A 25,953-nucleotide genomic window follows, 5' to 3' on the forward strand; every position below is an offset into this window, starting at 1 on the left:
AAGAGCCCAAAAGAATTTCATATATAAAGTGTTTCATTTCCTTTAAAGCGAAGTCGTGGTACTTTTTTCTTTAATGAGCTAAATATACACATTTTAATTTTTTCCCCCTCTCCTCCTCCTCCTGTTCTTACAAAACATTCTACTTTGTTGCCCAAGTGCAGAAAACTTTGCCAGGAAGAAGGGTGAGCAAAGCTTCTGTTTCCCATGACCCTCAACTCTAATGTTGTTCCAAGAGCTCACTACTCACAAATGCCTTGATAACTGCTTTCATTCCTTTCATCCCTCCCCCGCCGTCCCGCACAGGCCAATGTGACCGATTCTCCCTCCAGCAGCTCTTTCGCAGAACAGGGGAATCTACTTAATGTAAAAATCATGGCACATAAAAGCACTTAAAGATATATTGCAGAAATTTTTACAGCTGAAGATCTGCGTGATAATTACTGCAGTGATTTATTCTTGGTTTTCCTAGAAGCAGTTTCTTAATAGCTCTCTGTTCATGCCAGAACTGACTAACCCCATTTTTTATTTTACCCACTGGATACATATTTGGGTAGGGGTGGTAGTGGGGAAATTGCATCTCATTCTACACACGCACATATGCAACACAGAACTGGCAGAACTGATCTTGCCCAAGTAGTCAGACCTGTGGTTCCTTACGAATGTGTTGCAACATAGGCTTTAAATATATTATCATATATTGCTTTGTGTTTCACTGTCTGTTCATAGGCACATGCATTTAAAAAAATTCTCTGGATACTCTGTGAAATTAAGAACAAACCGAGAAAACTGTATTTTAAAGTACTACTGAAAGACAGTCTGGTGCACCAATATTTTACATTGCACTGGAAATCTGGGAATTCCCATATTATTTTTTCTGGCAACTCCTTGGTTGCCAGACAGGAAGTCGTTCTTTGCTTTTTCAACCTCTGGCAGCATCTGCTCTTAGTCTCTCTGCCTTTTTTTGTGGTGCTTCTCCGCCTGCTCACTGCTCGCCATCTCTGGGATGTTTCGGGAGTTGTGAGAAATGACGCAGCAAGCCTGATAAACCCTGTTTCGATGGAAGAGGCTGGGGAGGGGAAAGACAGGGCTGTGGACCTAGCTCCTTGGAAAAGGCTGACACTGTTCTGGGAAATAAACATCTGTGGGGTGGGGGAAGAATGTGGAAGATCATGAAAGAGCATTTAAAATCCCCAGAAGGAGCTAAGAGAAAGGATGTTGGGGGTCAAAGCAAATTTACAGGGAAGAAAGCTGAGGAACCTAGGATGGATAGTGGAGCGGTACAAAACTCTGAAGAAATTAAAAGTAGAATGGTATAGTTGAAGGTAGTAAAAACTAACAACAACAAAATAAAAAGTGTAGGGGGAAGAAGTTAACATTCTGGCTTTTTCCAGTCCTTTAGGATTTCTGTGTAATCTTACACCAAGGCTGCTGGTTTAAGTTGTTTGTCATTTAAATGACTGTTGAAAAAAAAACTTGAAATTAATTGTATTTGAAAAAGAGATGAAAACTGGCATGCATGCAGTGCTTGGTGTTGGCCAAACACTTCCACGTAGCTGAGCATCCTTGAATTGGCTGCCTTGGTGTGCTATCTACATTACATCTGAAGGAGGTTGTACACTCATACCTGAGATTTTAGAGCAATCTTGAGTTACACCAACTTGAGGTGTTGCACCTCAACCAGTATTAATACAATCTTGTAGTGTGAGAATTGATGTGTGACAAAGACTACATGAACAAAAGATCCATCATGTGGCTCAGCTACAACATCTTGTGTGCCACCACGATCCATGCTCTTTTGATGTATGTACATATGAAGTTGAAGACCAGCAAGCTGTATCTCTCTGGAAAGTGCAGCAAAATGTACTGAAAGGCAGTAAGCTTAGGAAAAGACTGGAATACAGCCCTCAGCCAAAGTGAGCAACTCGAAGGTCAGATAAACCATTAAACAAAGAGGATATAGATCAGATATAATCCTAGCTTCTTCTCAGGTATGTTTCATGCACTTTACTGAGTGGTTAAAAAGTTAGGCTAAAGAGCTGAGATCTTCCTGATAAAGAACTATGGTACAGTTTTATCAACAGACGCAGGGAAAATATTACAAGAGTGTGGTGAATACTGATTTTCGATTATTTGTGAATGGAAAAAATAGGGAAATGTAGTTTATTTTCAAAGATTTAATCTTCTCTAACAGAGAAGAACTATTACACTGTTCCAGTATTGGAAATATTGGAATTCTTGCTGTGGGTCTTGGCCAAAAAGCTTACTGAATGAAAATAAGCATATCTGCAAAACCAGCATTGTATAGAAGTGTTTTGGTTGACTGTAGTTTAGAAAAATAAAATATTATGCTAGGAATAGCATCAGAGTTACACCCCACAGCCAATCTTTAATTTCAAAAGTAAAATGAAACCAAATGCTTTCTGAAACTTTTAGCCATATTTGTGGAAAATATCAAAGAAAATGCAGTTGGTAGCAAAGGAAAATTTTCTGTTCTGCTTTTAACCATGTGATTAGTCACTTGTAAAGGCTTTATTGTTGCATGAATTCTGTGAAAATGGTTTGATTGGAAGGTATAGACCCCAGCAATTCCCTGCATAGTCAGTTTGGTTTCTAATCAAATACAGCAGTATTGTTGAACAGTCTTTATAAACTAAAATACTGAAATAAAGGATTCTGTAGCAATGAGGTAAGGAAATAAAATACAAGTATTGGGAATATTGAAACAAAATAAAATGTCACCACTTCATGTGGTTATGAAGTTATGTATGTGCCTTATATTTAGAGAAGCAGATGTGCATTGTATACGGTGTGGTGTCCTCCACATTGATGGCCATAAGGCATACATTTTTTGTTGCATTTTCATTATTTCACATATTTATAACTATGCAAAGTCAAAACAATTCAGTCATTGTATAGAATTTACAGCTTCAGCATACTGCACTACAATTCACTTATTTATGTTCTTCTGATTAAGTGAATAAAGTTAGGTTTCCACATCTACAGATGAATTGAGTTGGAGTAAGGAGAGCAATAGTAAAAAGAGGGATGGAATATTCCTAACGTTGTCTTTTTCACTGTATAACATTATTTGGTTCACCAGTTATGTTTCTGGGAAGTTTTGTCAAATCAGTGATTTTATCAAGTAAACATGCAAATGTGACCTAAAAGAAAAAAACCCCTCTCATTAAATGTCAATATTGTTCTTGGGGTGGCTTTAAGAATGTGTTGGATTTAGTGCTTAAGCATAGATACGTTGTAAGAATACCCAAAGTACTGTACAAGATTGTAACATAAGGAAGTTGGGACTTAAAAATGTTGGTCTGAATAGCTATGAAGTTTGTAGAAGATACGGACTTTTCAATAGCTCTTGCTTCATAGTGTTAAGAAAGTGGGGACTTTGTGGCGTTTGGTCAAGGGGATTTCTCACTGCTTCCTAGAATGAGAAAGTAAATTGTGCACTTTTCTCATGGAAATATTCATGAGTAAGAAGGCGACACTGAAAAATTTCATACTGCTATAGCACTTTATTTAACCCCAGAGGAATGCAGCAATGCATGGGCTACATGTTGACATATTCTGCTGATGTCCTTTCTCTGGAGATTATGAGGAAGAAATGAGCTTCCCTGAAATTAGGAGCAAACCGTTGAGCCCAAGGTGGAAAAGTGATGTGGGACTGCTGGCGTATGGAGTTGTTTATTTTAGTTGCTTATTATGGTTCCATGAATAGCAAGTTGGCAAAGAATACACACCGATGAAAATAGCAAAGAGGATAAAGAGTTCATTGATAGCAACAATGAAATACTGTGCCAATAGAGAGTAATGGCCCTTGTGCTGCAAAATCTTTGGCACTGGGTTCTGTATTCACTTGTGGTCTTTTCTTGTGGCTTCTTCAGAAGGCATTATGGCAAGTGGCCAGCAGTAGCTCCATCTGTCCCTGCAGATAGCCTCTCCTCTGCCAGCTTGCTCTGTGGTTTGCCAAATAAAATCATTCTGCAGAAATCTGGGGAAAAAAAAAGAGTTTTCCTGTGACAATTGGAGAATTTGATACACAAAGTAATGCATTTGAGAAATAAGGAAATAATGTGTGTGTGTATATATGTCATTAAATAGACTTATAAAGATAGAAATGCTGTGGTCAATATCCCATGCAATGGTATAATCTGTGAACCATGAGTGGTAGGAAAGGCTCTAGTATTGAAAGCCGCTTGAAACCAAAGATGGCAGAAGCGGTATCAGCTGACTCTACAGATTTTCATTCATGTTTTAAAGGCATAGTAACATGCATTTTAAATTGCTTTCTAACTACAGGTGGTATGGACGTGTTCTGGTGGTGCTGTTTCATTAAGCTGAGGTAACCTGTTCTGGCAGCAAAATCCAGAATTCTCTTCATGTAGAGCTGAGGGAATTAATTGGAGTACTGAGATATATGCTAACGTCCTTTACAGGTCCCTGTGTTTGTCCTGACCTGCTATCATATATACATTACAATATTGGAAGGTTTTCTGTGTGTGACGGTTACCTATGGCTGTTGATTTTAATTTATTTTTCGTTTTAAAGCAGTAGTGAGTGACAAAGAGCGGAAAGAGGCAAAAATTGTGAAGAAAATGCATTTTGGTGCTGTTTACTGCATGAAGACCAACTGTGAAGCTGGGATTTTTAATGAGAAAGCCCTTAGGCAGGAAGAAATTTGAAATATAGTAGCAATATACACAGTCTTGTATGATCACTGCTTTTAACAACTTAATAATTCATACTGCCTAAATATAATTGTACTGCCAGCTGCTGTGTTTACAGTCGATGATGTGGAAAAAGATGTCCCACTGTGACATGTTCTAGTTACAATCAAATTGACTGTAGCAAACACAGAAGCTGTTGAAGTTCAGTGCTTCTCAGTGGGGTGTTCTTGTTCCTCCAGCTTATTTCTGGCTGTTGATACAGCTCATCTCCCTGGAGCTCATTCTCATATAAAACAACAAAACCAAGGCAGTTCCTGGTTCATCTTTGTAGTGAATAAGTGTGTCATGATCTACCTAAGGAGACATGTATCTCACAAGTATTCTTCTGGCTAAATATTGTTTTACAGGTATTTCTAATACTGAAAGGCCTTTTTCACTTGTCTGAATTTTAAAATATTTCTGTCATTTGGTGCAGTAAGAATGCTGCAAATCATGCTTATAGCTGTTGTTTCACAATAATAGTGTCTCTGTTATAAATCTACTTGAAAATACATTTATTTGTACAGTGATTAAAAAACCAAACCAAAAAATTACAACAGTGACTCATTTTCAGGTACCGAGGAGTGAAAGTCAGTGAGCTAGAGAAATGGTTCTCTGCATTTTAGCACGCTGTTTTATCAAGTACTTTGGCAATATTGTTCAGTTTCTGCTGTTTTACTCGCATATTATGGCTCCTTAGTGCTCAGTTCTGTTGAGTGGCTTGGGTTTTAATAAACCTGTATATCAGTGCAGAACCAGATGATACAGCTCATCAAGTACCGCAGTGCATCTAGTCATATCTGACAGCAGAATCAAAACTGCCCAGAGGTTTGAAACACTGAAGGAGACTGTATGTTGTCTCCTTTCCAGTCTTCAACTGTCCTGAGGTTCAGCTGATGGAAGAATTGCCTCTAATATCCTGCCAGCGCAGCCGTCGCCCCTTTGCTCGGCTGGCTTTGAAGCTGCACGGTAACAACTAGCTTTGTGTCAGATCACCAGATATGTTGCTGTTACTATTTTGGCCAGAGCGTCTGTTGTTTGAAGTCCCGTTTGCTGCATTCCAGCTGGCGCTCAGGAGTTCATTTAGGCGTGTTTAATCTTCTCACTGGGTTTCAACTGCTGTTTTTCTTTATTAACCCAGTGAATGATACCAAGCTTTTCCAGGGTGATTGACATCAGTCAGGAAGAGTATTGGTTATTGAAACTCCATTTGCTAATGAAGTCATCTTTGTAAGCAAACAAGTGGAAAGACTTCGGCTTTGATGTATTTGCTGAGGGCAGTTTCTTGCAGGCTGTTATTAAGGCAGGGATATGGGTCCTTTGCTAGTGCATAAAGTTTCTGCTTTTCAAGCTGGTTTGACCGCTGTCAAAAGCTTGGGCTTTCTTCTTTTCTTCCAGCCAGTCAGACTGCCAAAACCAAACTACAACCTCCCCCACCCCAACCAAAAAAAATTCTTCATGCTTACCAACTTAGAGAAATCTTGTCAAGCTTCCTTATCTGTAGCACTTGATTGTTGTTGTGAAGGGCTGTGCCGAAACTAAGATACTCGTTCTTTTGTTCTTCAGGTAATAACATCCATCATTTCACCACTTCGGTGTGATGTATTGTTCTCTCCTCCTACTCAAAGCTCTGTAAAAGAACTAATTTTATGATCTCTTCAACAAGTCTAGTACAAGAAAGTTGAAGAAGGGTTCTAGTAATACAAAGGGATTTTAATAATTTTATAATCTTTTAAATAATTTTAATAATTTTATCATCCTGTATCCAGTATGTAAGGCCCTATCCGAAGCCTAAAATATGTATTACAGCTCAAATTAAATCTTCCTTTTCAAAAATTTGAAACAAAGTGAATGTTAAATAAACCTGACTTCTAGGATAATGCGGAGGTTTTTTCCATATTTTTATTGAGTAAATATGTGCTAAGCAGTTTGATCAAAACCACAAACCTTCAGGAAGAAGAACAATAGAGTAACGTGTTTCCTGATTCCTCTGTGACTTTCCTGAATGGATGATGACTTTTATTATTCTTTCATTAGCATTATGATGCTGATGGTTGGTATTATATGTATCCATATGTAATAGCAGTGTTATATTACTTTGTTGTGGTTAAACTGCAATTATCCTTTTATTGTTTCCGGTCACATTGTAGTCTGCTGCTTTTAGTACTTCCTCTGTCAGACTCCACAAAACAAACCAAAACCCTTGCTGGCCAGCTGACTTGCTTCAGTCCTTACTGAAACAGGCTACTCTGTCTCAGTTATTAATATCTCTTTCCACTGACTGTAAGTAGTGTGAAATGGTTACTCCTGACTATATGGCTCACTGCAAATCTGAACTGAATCCTCCTTTGGAGTTGAGGAAAACCGGGAAGGTGCAGGTGAGTACTGTCAAAATAAATGTTAACAGAATTGCTGGTTAGAAATTCACCCCTCTGGCAACGGAGGGATAACAGGCTGCGTTTGCACTCTTCTGCTGGCACCTGGAGAGGTTATTCTACTTGAGTGCCTACAGAAGAGCAGGGGCAACAACATTTATGTTACCATTGAGACTTGTTGAGCAGCTGTCCTTTCCTGGATGGTAGAGTTGCACTGTCAGTCAATAAAGCTGATAAGGTTTTTATAGTAACTTACAAGATTGGATGACTGTATTCAAAAGAGAGTTTCTGTACTGGGCTAAGTGAAATATCCTAGTTCGTGTGGACTCCATGAAAAGAGGGACATGACTACCAAGATGTACATGTTAGAAGCTGAATAAGAGTGACTCTTGTAATGCCACATAGCTTGCAAATGATAAAGAGGTGATTTGTTTGGCATGATTTACCTTACTATGATTGGAAGGAGCGAGATGTATTGAGGGCTCTCAGGGACATTAAGACTCTGGGATGTCCCGCTTTACAAGATGTCATTTATCACTGGATACGGTCTCTGCTCTATCTCTCTGCTCTTTTCATTTTTTGTCCAGACAAGATAAGATGGTAGTGATATTGTTTGCCTCTGCTGGATTGAAGAGGCAGTTGCTTTTCAACCTGATTTAGTGCAGTTTTGAGTCTTCGTATGTCTTAAAGGAGGCCTGCTTATTGCACAACTGGTCCTTTCTGTGATTAGGTGAATTTTATAATCAAGTAAAGTGATGATGCTCCTAGGAAATAAACTGATAAATATAACTAATTGCACTGTTTCATCCAGTGTTGGTGGTTCAACTGTGATGTTGAGCTTTGAGTTCTCACAGAGTAACTTGTGTTACAGCCTCTTGGAAGCTGTCCAAGTAAGATGGAATTTTCTGAGAATAGTATTTTTTTATATTTTCAAGTAAAATTAACTTTGTACAGAACCTGTAAATTACTTTCACGAGAAACATCTTACCTTGGAACTTAATTTTATTCCTTGCTACACCAAACAGCTTTAACCTTAATAAGGTATTTTCTAATACTTTCAGGTTGTTAGAGTAGGTCTTATATAGAGTAAGAAATCTCCAAATAGTATTGTTCTGGGTTATTTCATCACGTTATGTAATGAGCTCTGTAATTCTTACTACATTCTTCATACCCACTATTTCGGAGTTAAGTTAAACATGCCTCCTTCACGTTCAAAACATAGAAGCGTTAACTGTTGGATTTGCTGACACAGTGAAAGAGAGAGCAGCATCTGTATATGACGAATCCGGGATATAAAATGGAGACTCCACCTTAGATATTTTTATCGTTTGTTTCCCATTCCCTTGACATTTGTTCCATGGACGAGTGATGGGGAGAGTCCACGTTCCCTCATTTCCTTTCACATTCAAAGAGATGCTGGTCATTGTGGATGGCTATTAGACTGCCCAGAGGAAATAAATCTGCATTCCTGGTAGTGATGGGTAATTCTTAAATTTCAGTGTACTTGCAATATAGAATCTTTTTCATTCAGTCACCTTAAGGCCATATTGTTCCTTTTGGTATCAACTGCTATGCAGCAATTCTATAGAAATGGTCTAGGACTCAGTGTAGTAACCTGGTGGAAGAGCCAACAATAAAGCTGTGTTTCTTTCCATTAAACTCAAAAGCATCCTGCCATGGTTAAGTTCAAGTTTAGATCTTTCTAAAAACTGTAGAACAATCAGTTACTTAGAGATCAATGATGCTGTATTTGCATGAAGGGGAGTGCTTCAGCCTATAAAAATCTGGTTTTGTTTTCATACAAATATCAAGAAACACTTTGTGTTTAGCACCTAATTTGTTAATACAGTACGGTAGGAAACGTTCAGCAAGGATGCGTTAATTCTGGGGAGCGTTCTTTCCTCTTTTCCTTGCTTTTTGTCAAAAAGATACAGAATTTGTTTACCCAGTTCTTTACACCACAGTTATTTATCAGGTAAGCATATGAAAATCCTTAATAATACAAGAAAAAAAAATCTGTTAATGTCTCTATTGTATAAAGACTGCTGGTTCTCTTGTTGGACTGATGTTCTCTAAAGCTGCATGTAAAAACATGAGATCAGCGGGCACTGGGTAAATACAGGGCTGGTGCAAACTCCTCGTAGGGATTCTATTGCATTATAGTGGTTGCCTTTAAAAGAAAAAAATCAGTCACCTTACTGTGTGGATTCTTATTTGGAGGTGTTTGAAAGATTATTATTATTTTTCTTTTTTTTCAACCCTTATTTCATTCAGGATAGTGGAATGGTTCTTACTATAGGAAATTGTCCAAATTTAAATGACACATTTTTGTGTGTGCGTCTTGATTTGGGACATTAGGCCAATTTGTGTGTTTATGTGCTAGGTTTTATTACACAGTATCACAGTATGTTTGGGATTGGAAGGGACCTCAAAAGATCATCTAGTCCAATCCCCCTGCTGGAGCAGGAACACCTACGTGAGGTCGCACAGGAACATGTCCAGGCGGGTTTTGAATGTCTCCAGGGAAGGAGACTCCACAACCTCCCTGGGCAGCCTGTTCCAGTGCTCTGTTACCCTCACTGAGAAGAAGTTTTTTCTCAAATTTAAGCGGAACCTCTTGTGTTCCAGTTTGATCCCATTACCCCTTGTACCCTTTATATATTTATAAACATTAATGAGGTCCCCCCTTAGTCTCCTCTTCTCCAAACTAAAGAGCCCCAGCTCCCTCAGTCTTTCTTCATAAGGGAGGTGCTCCACTCCCTTAATCATCTTGGTTGCCCTACGCTGGACCCTCTCCAGCAGTTCCCTGTCCTTCTGGAACTGAGGGGCCCAGAACTGGACACAATATTCCAGATGTGGTCTCACCAGGGCGGAGTAGAGGGGAAGGAGGACCTCTCTCGATCTACTAGCCACCCCCCTTGTAATACACCCCAGGATGCCGTTGGCCTTCCTGGCCACAAGGGCAGAAAAAGGTTGGCTTTCTGATTTTGTGTCCAGTATTGAATAAACGAGTATTTATGGCTTTACAATAACAGAGGGTTGAGGAAATTGCAGAATCGCAGGATGACTGAGGTTGGAAGGGACCTCCAGAGGTCGTCTGGCCCAACCCAGCTGCTCAAGCAGGGCCATGTGGAGCTCGTTGCCCCGGACCATATCCGCAAGGATGGAGACAGATACATGATGCTTTTAAACCAGAATTTATGGTTTGTCTTTTGTTCATGACTTATCCTTAGCATGACTTCTGATTTGATTTAGCAGATATAAGAACCTTAATTGCCAGTTTTCCTAGCTATAAAATAGATACTAACTACTCCTGCATTTATACCGTCCTAAAATTACATTTGGCCCTTTGAAGGCAACCACGAGGCTGATGTGGCCCCTGGTGAAAATGAGTTTGACACCCCTGATCTCGGACATAGAGAATTGTTGCTGTTTTTCTGAGCTCATCTGGACTGGTAGCAATTTCAAGTCTTCGCCAAATACATTAGTTATCACATTCATCCCTGTGTGTGCCATTATATAGATGAAGTTGGATTGATTTGATGTTTCTTTGAACTGAAGATCCACCCTGTGTAATTCAGTGAAAATAGTGCTCAGAATACACGGACAACTTAGTTGACAGGCAAACATTGTGTTTTTTTTCTTCCCTTCAATTTGTTTTTACAAAGCTTTTACATAACACTATAATGTTTTAGTGTATCAGAATAGTTAGAATGTAATTATTTTGACAATTTTTACAAAAGAAACTGTCATAATCTTTATTTTAATCTGCGACCTAATCTTGCAACATTTTAAACAGTGGTCTACTTACATATGCAATTTACCACTAGACATTCACTTCTTACAGTAATTTCTTATTTTTCAAGAAGTATAACAGTTCTTCAGTTGTCAACATAATGGCTGTGTTAATGTTTGAAATCTGGCATCAATGTGTTTCGCAGGTCTCTGGGATATCTCAGGTACTTTCACTTTGAAATGTGAATGAAGTCATTGTCCAAAAAAGATAGTAGAGAGGAAACTGTGTAAACATAAAAATGTTTCATGCAGAAATTAAGGGAACATTGCTACAGTGAAGTGGTAGTGGAGTAGTTCTGATATTTTCTTGCTCTTCTTCTTGAATTTTAGATTTATCCATGGCGGTGCAAAAATTTTCGCAGTCTCTACAAGATTTCCAGTTCGAGTGTATTGGAGATGCTGAAACTGATGATGAAATTAATATTGGTAAGTACATTCTGTGCTCTGATTGCAGTAACGTTTTTATATTGTTACATATGTATTTAATATGGTATTATGAATATAGAGGGGCAATTTCTGTGTTTTTTTTTTTTTTTTTAATGGAGCATGTGAAAAAAGAAAGAAAAATTCAATAAGTAGAAATTGTGCAAGACTTTAAAAATATGTGTCACAAACTATGCCTTTATGATATAGCTTGGTTCATTGTGGAGGAGAATATTCAGCAGTACTTCGTAAATGGAATTGTCTAAATTCTTCTGCTATTTTTAATTTGCAGCCACTTTTCATTGGGATACTAAAACATGCACCAGCTTCCTATGAAACAACATAGGTCTGCAAAAAAAACACTTAAGTGCCTAGTAAGACGCAGGAAGTATTTAAGGGTCTAAAACAGGAATATGTTCTTTACAACTTGTGCATTCCTAAGTATATAGTTGTGTGAACTTCTGCCGGTAAAATTTACTAGCTGCTTAATGTTCCACCTCTGCGCACACCCAGAACTTCTGCATTCACAGAACCGAACGGCTCAGCTAGTCTTGAGTGTAAGTAAGCCTCTTTAATATCATCAGAATGTCTTCCCCCAGCAGACTAATCCTGAAAAGATTTCCAGGATTCAGAAATTCCGTCACTTTACCGCAAGGCATTGCAGTGGTTGCAGTAATGCTTTTGGGCAGTGGCGCAGCAGCTAGAGCACTTGGATTATAATCTGTCTTCGGAATGGCTACATTCAGTGTCACGAGCCTTACGTACCACACAGCCCCCGTGTCTCTCCTGTAATCTCCGAGAGGAAGAAAGATGGTTATTAGAGAGTAGTTGCTTCTAAAAAGATAAGTTGGCAATAGAAGAAGGGAGTGTAGGACTTGTTAGTATTTTTTTTTAAATATCTGTGTAATGCTGGAACTCAAATGTAGGCTTTTCCAAGCATATCCCATATTAAAACCTATTTTCAAGTCATAGCATGATAGAGTCATAGAATCATTACAGTTAGAAGAGACTCTCAGGATCTTCAAGTCCAACCATAACCTAACCTAACTCTAGTACTAAATGATGACCCTAAGAACCTCATCTAAACACCTTTTAAACACCTCCAGGGATGGTGATTCCACCCCTTCCCTGGGCAGCCTGTTCCAATGCCTGACAACCCTCTCTGTGAAGAATTTTTTTCCTAATATCCAATCTAAACCTCCCCTGGCACAACTTGAGGCCATTTCCTCTCATCCTATCACTTGCTACTTGGGAGTAGAGACCAGCCCCCTCCATGCTACACCCTCCTTTCAGGTAGCTGTAGCCAGTGATAAGGTCTCCCCTCAGCCTCCTTTTCTCCAGGCTGAACAGCCCCAGTTTCCTCAGCTGCGCCTCGTCAGATGTGTGCTCCAGACCCTCACCACCTTCGTCATCCTCCTCTGCACTCTCTCCAGCACCTCAACGTCTTTCTTATGATGAGGGGCCCAAAACTGAACACAGTATTCAAGTTGGGGCCTCAGCAGTGCTGAGTACAGTGGCACAATCGCTCCTCTAGTCCTGCTGGCCACACTATTCCTGATACAAGCCAGGATGCTCTTGGCCTTTTCGGCCACCTGGGCACACTGCTGGCTCATGTTCAGCCGCTGTCAATAAACACCCCCAGGTCCTTTTCTGCCAGACACTTTCCAGCCACTCTTCCCTGAGCCTGTAGCGCTGCCTGGGGTTGTTGTGACTCAAGTGCAGGACCCGGCACTGAGAAACCTCAGACAATTGGCCTCAGCCCAATGATCCAGCCGGTCCAGATCCCTCTGTATGGCTTTCCTACCCTCCAGCAGATCAACACTCTCACCCAGCTTGGTGTCATCTGCACACTTACTGAGGGTGAACTCAATCCCTTAATCCAGATCATTGATAAAGAGATTAAACAGAACTGGCCCCAATACTGAGCCCTGGGGAGCACTGCTTGTGACTGGCTGCCAACTGGATTTGGTTCCGTTCACCACAAACTCTTTGGGTCAGCCTTCCAGCCAGTCTCCTTTCCCTTCAGTATTTCCCTTTTCCTGACTGAGTTACTAATAATTGGACAGAAGCTTTGAGCTACTTGCTTTCCCTAGCAAGGTTTTCTCATCCTCACCTGACAACATTGTGATGGGTAGGGGACTGTCATCAAAGATGGTTGGTATTTGGTCATTGCCTTACCCTAACCTGCAGCAGGGGGGCAGGCGGGGAGGTTTAATTTTATTGACATATAAAAGTAGGGAAGAGAAGCCTCTGAGTGGCTTCTACTCTGATATAAAACTACACACATTCTTCAGATATATCCAGCTTGGAAAGAAACAAAAAATGAATGGTGTACATGCACTCTTTGACATTCTACATGTTATTTCTTGGCTGTTAAAGTTAACTTGTACGTATTTTATGCATCTGAACTAAATATACAGCGTCTCAGTTTTATGTCTTAGAATTGATCAATAACTTTTAAAGACATAAGGTTTTGCATTTAATAATGAAGTGCCTGAGGACAAAGACAACTTTTTTTACCTGTAGCTCAAATGTAGCAAAGAAAAGACATTTTATTGTTTAGACATTAAACAGGCATTTACAACTAGGAAAAAAACAGAGTTCTTGAAGCTTGACAGCTGATTTATTTCACTTGGAGCTTCAAAGAAGGGATTTCTAGCTTCTAAAGCGCTCACTGCCTGATGGATTGTCGTGTACATCAAAGAAGCTTATAAGAGTAAAAGGTAAACTGACAGGAATCAAATTCAGGTCTAACAGAGCTTGGATGATACTGTGTGCTTTTATAGAGTAAGGCTCAATTTTTGATCTCCCTAGAGCAGTGACCTAGAATTTGTCCGTATCTTTAACATGTCCCAACAAGCTAGATGTTTGCTTATCATCAAAGACAGCTTTGTGTGGATGAATCCTGCTCTGTGCCGCCTTCTTCCTTCACCTCTTTTTTTTAAGAATATCTACGGCAGTGCAGGCCATTGGCAAGTTTTACTTCAGTCTGCAGTGCTATTCTGACTTGATAAGTTTTGTACAAAACCGCTGTATGCATAGGCGGACCGCATGCTGAAGATTTTAAAAGACATCTGTATGTCAGGCTTAGCATTGGAAACCTACCCTAATCCACCTTAGCACTGGAAGTTCAACCACTGAAAAAGGCTTCTTCTGTCAAGATGTGATTATTTCTGTTAAAAAAAGTTTCAGCTTTTTTCAAAGTTGAAATATAAGTGATTATTTTTTTTTCTTACCAGTAATAAGTATTTGGAACTGAGTTGACAGCTCCATGAACTTATTTTTGAGACAATACTACTGCTGAAGGTCTCTGTTCAGTAACTCGATGCAACCTAGTTTTTGTTTGCTTTTTGTTGCCGACCTGAGTTCTAATAATAGCATGCAGTTTTACTTGCATTTCCTATAACCTGTGCCTTTTTAGGCACTCTCTTTATACAATTAATCTATTCCAGTAAGCCTATTACATGTAATACATAAGTAGTTTTAGTTCAGCTCCATGACACACTCAATACAAACAGAATTATGATGAATGGTGTTCTTCATATTTGTTTTAATCCATCTGTTATTTAACCCAGTCATTTATTTGGGTTTTTTTTTGTTTTGTTTTAATTCTTGTCTTTGACTTCTAATTTTTATGATTGCTTACTTTTTATTTAAAAATGTTTAATTCTTCCATAGAAGTAGTGACAAAAAAATCTACGTGTCTTTTAGTGGCTGTATAATGCATTTTAGGTAATCTTTCCGTGTTGTTGCAAGTTACCCAGATTACCTACATAGCCATTTTCAGCTATAACATGCCCAGTTTAGAGTCAGACAGTTTGTGCATGGATTGTAAGCTGTTCTCCTGACTTTCTTGAATAAGCAGATGGGCTTGTTCCTCAAATTATCTACAACTTCATTTTTCTTAAACTGTGAACATCAAAGGATTTGTGCTATAAAAAGCTTTATCAGCTATTTGCCTGCAAGTTTGGTTTGGGAAATAGTGCTCCCCAGCTTTACTGACTTTTAAACCTTAAAAAATAAACAACTAGCAACAATTGCCAGTGTTGTTTCTTCCTCTGTTTTGAAATGCATGTGGCAGCATGTGATCTGCAGCAGTGCAAGGACCATGATATTGGATAGGGCCATACTAATAGATAGTAGTACATGGGTATTAGCTTCAGTTGCATGTGATTCAGCCAAGCTGTAATTTTTTAATGTCATTTAAAAGTTATGCAGACAGTGATGTCTTTAAAGTAAAAATAACACAATGAATGACAGTGAATCAGTAATACTAAAAAGGCTTAGTAATGCAGACTTGATGTAAGTCACCCTTACTCGATGAAGAGGGTGTTGCTTCCCCCCATCGTACTATCAACTGTGCTTTCCTCAGTCTGAAGTATTAATAGCCAAGACTTGACAACATTTTACATTCACTTTTTGACGTATCACCCTGTGCACAGTTACGCTCAGCTTCCTTTACAATAAGCATTTTGCACAAAGATTAAATACTTTAAATTGACAGTGAATGAATGTAAAGGAGGTCAGTGATTTGTCTTACCCGGTAAGAGTTTTGTGCAAAACAGATGCATGATTTTTGTGTTTCAAAACTTATAGGTAAGATAGAACGTCACACAGACAGGATAGGTGCAAAAGCTGTGTTTTTAATGAACGTGTGTCTTTTTCCTCAGTATAGACTGTGCCAACATAAACTTTGCAAGGAGAAGGTTGCCCAGCTCCTCCTTCCCTACTATTACCCAGCTTGTGTCACCTGATTCCTTCCACAGGAATCTCCCTGTTTTTATTCTCTTCTGTTTATGTTTTCTGGATTGTGGCTGATACAGATGAAAATAATAAACATTGTTATTTAACTCAGTGGCATTCTGTCCTGTTTCTTTAAGAAGTTCTTATCTGGTTTGAGTTATGGCTCATTATAGATCAGGGCGATTTAATATCAGCAGTGTAAGACCATATTCTTCAGAATTAAAAGAAACCAAGACCAATAAATACATTCTGATATTCTAGCATTTTACTTTAGTATCTGTTTTTAATTACTGTGTGCTATTTAGGAAAAAGCACTGAAAGGAATGTGTATTTCAGTCTGTCACTGCTGGTTTTGAATTTTATTTTTCTTTTTTCCCCTGAAGAGAATTATATTATGACAGATGTTTCAGGCAGAATCAGATGTTCGATTTAGGAGTGTAATAGGATTATGATGATCTATGAAATCATTAATTAAGCCACAAGAAATAGGTCAGAAGTTCTAAACTGTGGTATCTTTCCTTGTGGGGACTGAATTCTACTCTTGCTGCTAGCAGTTGTGGCTCATGTGATCTTTGACTCACAGCTCAAGTCATTAATGGGATTATTAAAATTGCTAGCAACTAACCATCTACAGAACTGTTAACTCGTACCAGGCAATTATGTTGTATACAGCAGTTAGGTTCAAGTTGAACTTTGAAAAGTCAGCTAAAAGGTACTGGGGAGAAATACTTGGTTTTTTTTTAAACAAAAATAAACAAACAAAAAACCAAACACACACCAAAAACCGCACAAAAACAACCCCAAACAAGCAATCCCCAAAAAAACAAAACAAAAATCCCCAACAATAACATCAAGAAAAAGCACCGCCACCAACAAGAAAACCTTTAATAGTAGTTGTTAGAGTCCACTGCTGTGATCTTAAGGATCTCTTGTTTGAGTAAAGCGGTGATGCCAGAAGCTGAGTTGTCTTTCTTGCTTGTACCGGCCATCCACACACAAAATGCTTTTGACTCGGCAGCTGCTCTGACCTCTTGCAGAGCCTGTCAGAGGATGAGCATCCTCTCAGTCAAAGCAGCAAATAGTTCTTTCTTGGGAAATAAAAACTACACAAATATGAGAAAAAATCAGTTTTGCTCCATCTATCTCTTAAAAAAATGCAAAAGGTTAATTGGCATTAGAAAGTGCCAAATTCCGCTTTTTTTTAATGGTGCAAACTGTGTGTGCACTGCTCTGTTAAAATAAAGAGAATTTATAGGAGCCTAAAGTGCATGGAGGGAAATCTTGACGTGTCAATCTGTGGACATTGCAGTCTCCAAGGCAGGAGACTCTCTTTGGGAGCCACGTGGAGACTAATCAGGAACCTCAGAAGGTGCCTGTCAGGCCAGTTGCTATTTCAAGCCACTGTATCTCAGTTGTTTGTGGTGTGCAATGGCTTCTTGAGTTGCCTGCCTGTTTAGGAATTATTTATTAAATGCCATTGAGACACCTACGGTCTGAATCACTTGGATATCTTGCAGGTCATCTGCTTAATCACTTGAGGTTAGCTTTGATGTTCAATAAAGTTCTTTTTAGGGTTAATATTCTACCTGTTTTGCACTGAATTCCCATTCGTAACCAGGTTTCTGAGTGCAATTACTAAATACCAATTAAGTGTAAAATGAATTCCAGTGGCTCAGGCCTACGACTGCCTTATCCAAGCCAAGGAAAGAGGAGGATCTTGCCACCGCCTTGAGAGTAGAATTCCAGGGGTGGATTTTTTTAGCACAGGCATCATCACAGTAACTTTTATAGTGCTTGAGTTTGTTGAACTTGTAGAACATAGTAGAGACGAGGGTATGTATAAAAGTTTTTTTTTTGTTTGTTTTTAAGATGGGTGGAGAAGGGTTGGGTCCTGAATTAACACAGAAAGCTGTTTGCAACTGCGAGTGAATTTGCATACAAAGATTGTATGCTGTTTTTTTTCCACAGTAATTACCTGCCTAGATTTGCCAGCTCTTTTTCCTCCAGTTGGAAGAATGGATTTTAAGATTAACTTTTTAGTTGACCTTCAAAGCAACTTTGCATTAGCTCCTTACAAGACCTGAATCACAGGACACAGTTCTTAGGTGCTCCTATTGGACTATTTTTATCGACAAAAGTTAAATAGTAACGAATTATGGGAGGAACTCGGCACAATCAGGGTGTGAACTGCCTGAACTATTTGTTTAGAATTTGTTAAATCTGTTCCTAGCGTTATTTTTTTGATCCCTGTTGCATATTTAAACAAATGCCACCTGTTTCTGGCATGCTATTGTTTCTTAAGGTCAAGAAATGAGTGATTTTATGCTAGTCTAAGTATCCTATAGGGGCCTCAAAACAGCATCTGCACCAGCCAGTGAAGTTGGGCATTCTGTTGGTCCAGCCCAGAGCTCTTGTCCTTGCTGTGGAAGGTCAAATGAGGCTGACAAAGCAGGAAATAAAACAATGTTACAATCATCTGTGAAGGAGGAAAGGAAAATTAGGTCAACAACACAGGCCTTGTTTTTCCTTCTTCTCCAAGATACATATCAGAAGGTTATTAGAATTTGCGTGTTCCATTCTCTGTTACAGTAAGGTGTGTATTCAAGTGAAAGAAAAAAATAGGTTGAGGTGGCTGATGCAGTTACTGCCCTTCCTGTCTGCCTTACCCTTCTTCTGTGGCAGGAGTAGCTGGATCTAAAGTAGGAGATCTCCTGAGTCGCTGCTGTTTGCATCCTGCTGCACTACTGGAATTTAAAATTCATGCCGGTTCATTTTATTCTGTTGGACTGCAAGCTGTGGTATCTCAGACTCTGCCCCACTTGCCTTGGAGCTCGTGCTGTTTACAGAAGGAGGTCGAGGCAGGCAGTGGGCAGCAATTGCTTTGATTGTCCTGGTGCTTTCTGCTGAGGAGATTAAAGGAATCAACATCTGATCTACAGCTGAGTAGACAAGTAGACAGGTCCGTGCCACTCACTGGTCAAGATGAAGTATCTGTTGTGTCCCTCATTAATAGTTTGGTCTTCTGGACTCTGGTAGACGCATTCTACTTTATTTTCCTCATTCCATGCCTTCAATGTACCTCTTCTCCCGTCCTTTAGCTTTGGTATTTCTAGAGTTGGGCATCCCAGTGGAAGTATGAATGTCTGTGGGGAGACAGGTTGAGGACTAGAGAATTGCCTTACAGAGCTGGTCTGAAAATAACTGGCACTCGTTTTCAAAAACAGGTAGTGGTTTGATCAACTTGGCTTTGAGAGACATTCATTTTCAGGTTTGAGCAAATAAGATGAAGAAGGATTTGTGCTTTCTGAAATTAAAATCCTTAGTAGAGATTAGAGTTTTAAGCCCAGGAAGTCCTTGATCCCTTTCTAGACCTAAATTCAACAAAGCTATTATGGCAAATGGAACACTTGTTGAAGTATTTGGTGATATTTTTTCTAATTAGAGTGTTTCACCATTCAAGTAATAAATGTGCTGAACTTTACAAATCAGAAAAACCCTATTAATGATTCTCAGCTGCATTCTGAATACAGTGCTTTTCCTTTTACCTCCCCTGTTTCAGCACCCACAAAGAGCCACACACAAATAAGGTTTGTACAGCTGGAAAGGTTGAAATATCGTTTTTTTTTTCCCTTTCTTTAAAGTATGGATGTGCCTCTGAAGAATCAGGGATTGGCAAGCTTGAAATGTAGTCATAATGACTTCTAACTCCTGTGTTTATGGAATGCTAGGATTGAATATTACTTTTGCAGCTTACTAAGTTGCTTGTTGCCTAGTGATTATTTCCCGCATGAGCTTGAAATAGCAATTGTTTTCTTAGAATGAAAGATTTGGGTTCATAGTCAATTTATATCACAATTCTTTCTAGTGAGGTTGGGGTGGGAGAGGCAAAGGAAAGCAGGAGGGGATGGAAAGAGTCTCTGATTTAACAAGAATCCACATTTGATCTTAGCTATATCCCAATATTTCATATTTTTTAAAGCTATTCTTCTGACAAGCTGTGGATATCAGTCAACTCTGGAGAAGTGTGATCTGTTCTAGTTAATGGTTAATTTATTTAAGATAAAGATTAATTGGATTATACGGACTGTTACAGTCTAGGAAGTTATGCTGTTAGTTTCAGTGGGTGCCAATTCAAGCTGCTGGGGTTCCAAATTAGGTCTCCTGAAGCACTTTAAGATCGCTTCATACCTGCTGGGCAAAAGATAATGTTCTGAACATTGTTCCCCCCCCCTGCTGAGCTGTGCAGCTGTGGGGTTCAGCCCCAGGACTGCTCTGTATGTGGCTCCATCAGGTGAAACAGAGGCTGTTTTCTCTTTGACAGATAATGAAAATGTTAAAACTTATTTTGTAGTGGCATGGAGATGCAGCACTTTTTTATAACCACTTGTTTAAAACTGTTCCTTTTATTCTGTGAGAACATGGTGAAAATAGATTTGCTTTGGCTAGTCCTGAAAGCCTCCACTCCTTCGCAGAAGAGTAGAAGGAAAAGGAGAGAGAAGAAGAGCGATTTACTAATTTGTGGAAGGGTTTTGATACAGTGCTCTGTGAGAGCAAGTGACTGCCTGGGACATCCATTCAGTCCCATGTTCCAAACAAAATGGAAGAAATCGCTTAGATGATTTAAAATGTTTCTGCTGTCACTTCAGGATGCCACATTTTGGGAGAGATGTGATAAAGTAGTAGAGTCTAGAGTAGGCTTTTTCTAGCACAGCGCTGAGAGTGTTCTATTCAAAAACTGGTTATATTGAGGAATTCATGCTGCAGAAGATGAATTTCCAAATTGAATGATATACTTTGAAAATACTTGCTACTTTTGAAATGAAAGTAGAACATTAACACGGGGTATATATTGCAGCTGTTTTTTAAATAAAGTGTTAAACGTGTGGTGGTGGTATTTGAATAATTGTTTGGTGTGGGGTTGTTTTGTTGTTACGAACATACTGTGGGATAGGCAGCCGTTATAAACTTTAAAGATATTTCAAGACTCTAAGAAACATTTTGCCCTTGTTTGATCCATTTAAAATATTCTGCTTGTATTTGCTTTGTGAGGTTGTGCATGAGTAGGGCATGGCAATTTACCCGTATTAAGTCAAGTAATTAGATTTATTTAAATTGTGTAACATTGCATGTCTTAAGGTTATCTCTCCAAGTATTGTGTTTGACAAGTACCCACAGTGGATCTGGAAACTGTAGATAACCTGGCTTTCTTGCAAGTCGTCTTGGTTTGTATATAAACGTGTAGCTTTTTTTGTAGACTATTGTTGAAAAGGAGTGGAGTGGAGAGTGTAAATGTCTTGGCTCAAAGCATTGTTTTAATTTTTGGAGAAGGCTTATATTTGTTTAAATATTTGTGACACAATAGCTACTTCTTATATCAAAGAATTCTTGAGTATGATACTGTTTGTAACTGGATTTACTTAGGCAGACAAAGGTTTGTTTCAATAAAATTCTGTAGCGGGGAAAAGGATTTTTACTCCTCATAGCAGCCCTGCATTTTATGTTTTACACATGTTTAGGAAAAAACCTTCATAAAAAACATGCTATATTTGCTTATTAAGTTTTGCAAGATGAAAATACTTTTGAGTTAAAATTCCAGTTGCCTGTTATGGTATGTACATGTTATACTGTACTTACAAACACATCTCGCAGAGCTTTGGGCTTTGATTAGGCTCAGGTGTCAGTCTGCTCCGCGAGGCACACAGGTGGTGCTCAGCCAGGGGGTTCCATTCCTGCCGGGGACCTGGCCACCCCTTCTGCTGCTCTGTCTGGCCTTGGTGCTGTGACAAGACCCAGAAGACTGGTCTGGGGAAATGCTTGTTCCTGGGAAATGACCAGTTTTTGAACAGCTGTTCTTGGGGAACACTCCCTAAAAAACATACAGGGGTAGAATGCCATAGCCAGGGAGACTGATACTGAGTCTGTGATAGTGTCACTGCTGGTTTTGTCTTTGTGGGGAATTTGGAGTGCTTATTATGATCTCTCTGTCCTAACACTGCAAAGAGCCAGTAGGATCCAAATTACGGTGTAGAGGACAAAATACCAGCACAGGTCCCGTGAGTTTAGAGTGCTTTAATCAAATGAAGCAGAGAAATTCCTTGGGTTTCGTTTGTTTACTTTTAGTTATGCGGATTTAAGTAACTGTGCTCTGATAAAGTTGTCTGCTTGCCAGTATATAATGGAAGATATGATCATATTTGGAGAATAATAGATAGTCCTTGAAGCATAAATTTAGGCATAAAATCTTAATTTTGTCATTTTTCTTGCTTCCTCATTTGTGTAATTTATTTCAAGAAGCTCTAAACCAGACATCTTTCATATCTGTGTTTCTTTGTCTTTTATCATATTTTTCCTTCCCGATGTATAATGGGTTTGTTTGGCAAATTTAGATTTATTTTTGTAAGGTAATACACACATTTTCAAGAGTTGAGAAATATTGGCAAAATAACTTTCCCTACAGTTCAAGGTGGGAATTGCCACAAGAAACAAAATTACCACTCTACATTGTGCTCCCTGGGAGGATCTTAACTCTTACAGCAGTAGTTACTATTTATTTTTCTTATGGGCAGGTCTGTGTTAAGTCAGGATAAACTATCCTTCAAATTGAATGGATTTTTTTTTCAATTTTTAGTTAATCAGAGTTGAAAGTTGGAAGTTTAGATTAGGCAGAAATTGCTTCAAAATCTGAAAGATCGTGGTGCTAATTCATAAAAAATCATTAGATTAAGCCTTCACAGAGTTTACTTAGCAGATTAATTATAGAGCAGATATTAAGAATGTTCATATATTGAGTCCAAAATTGCTTCAATGAGTCTGGTCTGTCCTGATTCTATCACAAGAGCAGTACAGACCAGAGTTGCCTCTACCTTCGTGTACCTTCTCATGCTGGAATTCTTAAAGGATATTTGTGGTTTTTTGGGCTGTGAATTTAAACCACTGTCTGCTGGCAGAATTTGCCTTCAATTTGAGAGTGTCTGTTTTAAAACTTCTTGCATCTTTGCTTCAGCCTGTCTCTTTTATTATCAGAAGTATATTTCATTGTATTATAGGAAGGTACAAATAGTTTTTTGGTTTTTGGTTTTTTCCTTTTGGAGGTCGTGGTCAATGTAAACACAGACTGAAGGAATGCCTGAGATCCTTATTACAATCCATAAAATCTGATACCCAGATTAGGAAAATAAGAGAAACCAAATGGAGGATAAGGCAGCTCATCCAATATTAATTTTCCAAAGTTAAAAAGAGACTGAAATCCCATGAAGAGATTATTTTACTATTCTATTTACTATTGTACATTATTTTACTATTCTAACTTCGTTTTCACAGTGGAATCTTCTAATGTAATTTATCTTTTGACACCAATACTCAGCTCAAAGTGCATCTGACATGCTGCTATTTTGCAAACTGGAATTTACATAAATACCTAAGCAATATAACCTTAAACCTAAACAAAACGAAGTAGTTTCCTCTAATTTCTTGGGAATGAAACCCAGAGGAGAACTAAATTGGTAAGAAAAACAAGAGTTTCAAGTTCTGCACCCCTCTTCCCTTCTTTTGTTTTCTCTTATGCTTTCCCAGTAAATATTACTTCTGGTACTGAGCTCAGTCTTCTGAACTAAGTTTTTCGAAGATGTTGCCACTTGGAAAGTGGGAAAAACAAACCCAGGGTAGAAGTGGCAGCGGAAATAGCAGCAGCCAATGAAACGTGAAAACTGAGAAGATTTAGCAGATGTGTACTTGTCCAAATACAGCTTTTCTGAATATCTCTTTAAAAAATATAATACTGTTTTCTGTAGGAATATGTTGCTGTTGTATTCTACTACTATTTCTTAAATTATATTGCAGCGATACTGAGGCCTAGTCAGCATTGGTTATGAAATATTTATAAATTGCACAAATTATTCTTTCAGTTTGCAGACTAAGGCTCTGATCTAGCAGCTTGTTCCCTTTAGGCTAAACTGTAATTACATTTGAAGCTGTAGATAATTGTACACTTTTAATGTATCATGGGCCTTATTCAGTAGAAAAAAAAGGAAGAAAAAGACTTGCTAACAGATCAGTCCATGTTCTGACAGTGGTAAAGGAAATTGTGTTGTATAAGGTAAGGCTTTATTTAAATCACAGCCAACATATTGAAAGATGAAGAGAATGGGAGGCTTTGGGAGCCTTATTTCAAGACAGTCCTCTTGGGTTTACATTTTGACATGTTAAACACTTGCCGTAGCGGTGACATTTTGAGACATCCTCTTTAGTTACCTTTAGAAACACACTGTGGATCCTATATGGCTTTTAACATCCACAATTCTTGTTAGGTAGAAAGTACTGGGAAAGTAGATTATTGTCATACTTATGGCAGCCTGTCAGTGTTAATCTAAAATCTGTGATTTTTTTCTGTCTGATCAGGAAAACCATGTGTTGCTCCTCTTGTTTTACTTTTTTATTTTCCCTGCCCTTTTTCAATATAGCTGAAAGCCACAGGAAGGGTGATGGAAATTTTATTTGATGTTGTGTTTTTTTTAAAAGCTGCTTGAAGTAGTGTGACTGCAACTAATGCTAGTCACTAAAAGCTCTGGAAATACATCTGTGAATTAGTAACCATTTAATAATACATTTACTTTCATTTTAGAACTGTAAAAGACAGTCTTTTCCTCTGGTGCTCCCAGCACTCATGGATCTTACGTTTATTCTGCTTTGTCACTGAAGTCTAGTAAACAAATGTTAATCCTTAGGAAATTTCCTTATGGGACTTAGGTCCATCTTGAATTCTTGACTTAGTAATGTATTACTTACTGGCAAAAACTCCCTTGGAGGCTTTGGTTGAAGTTGGTACTCAAGCATGAATAGGGAGCCTGCTGTAGCGCGTCCATGTGAGGTGTGACGAGGTCGGAGAGAGGACGTTCTGGACCGACGTTTCTGCGCGAGCGTGTCGGGAGCACCGTGCAGTGCCGTCCTGGCGCTCGCCAATCACATCAGCAAGATGTAAGGAAATCTCTGACAGGCTTGGATGTTTTTGGCTCTTGGGCAGCAAGATGTCTGAAGAACAAATGATGTATTTCTGTATGTGTATTTTTTCCATGCTGGCATTTATGTATGTGAAGATAGTGGTGATATATGCTTAGAATACTATAAAATGGTGTTTAGTGTACTTTAGAGTATTTAAAAATTGCCTCTGCATTGATCAAGACTATATGTGCAAGTATAAGTTAAAGCAATAGTCCATTTCACAGGAAAAAAAAAATATTCTGTGTTCCACAGTAACTTTCCATTCTATCTTGGGTTAAACATTACCTGCCAAACTTGGCTTTGTCTTTGAGTTCAGTATTGGTCATATATAACTACTTCTCGGTAGTTCCTTTCCTTTACTCATTAAATACAGATGGCATCATACCTATTGTATTTAACCTTTAGAAGTGTAACACTGTACTCTTTAGTATTAAGCTAATTATTGAGTAGCTTCAATGGTGTCTGGAAGTATGTTTTTAAGGGTGATACGTTCTCTGCAAAAGTATATAACAAAAACTTCATAAAGTTTATTAAGTACATGTTTGTTGTTTTTTTGTTTGTTTCCCCAGGATCCATGGTGTTGATTTTAATGCATTAAACCAGAATTCTAGATAATAAATGAAGCATATTTTTAATAATACATTCTATCAATTCAGATAAATAAACTTGTATCCTTTTTCATTTCTCATTTATTCACTTAGTTCTACACTAAGCTTTAGTTCTTTTTTGATCATGCAGATGTAGCCATTTGTGGAGCTGTGCTGTATCTTTTAAGTGATAGGGTTTTAAAAATGAATGAAAGACATGGATCTTTTGGAAAAAAAGGACATTGTTGATCTATACCATTAAGGTTTAAGCTGTTGGTACTGTTAGTTTGCTTCACAAGGAAGCAAATTAATTAAAAG

At 38.5% G+C, this 25,953-nt stretch overlaps 1 protein-coding gene across 1 annotated transcript in view; it reads left to right on the plus strand.

Annotated features, from left to right (window-relative positions):
- The window catches only part of ARHGAP42 (Rho GTPase activating protein 42), a 165,909-nt gene that overhangs the window by 24,088 nt on the left and 115,868 nt on the right, over nt 1-25,953 (plus strand). The window contains exon 2 of the mRNA XM_065044178.1: nt 11,216-11,311. Coding sequence (XP_064900250.1) covers nt 11,216-11,311 — 96 coding nt within the window. The remainder of the gene's footprint in view (nt 1-11,215; nt 11,312-25,953) is intronic.

Source organism: Columba livia, chromosome 1, assembly GCF_036013475.1.
Source record: "Columba livia isolate bColLiv1 breed racing homer chromosome 1, bColLiv1.pat.W.v2, whole genome shotgun sequence".
NCBI lineage: Eukaryota > Metazoa > Chordata > Aves > Columbiformes > Columbidae > Columba > Columba livia.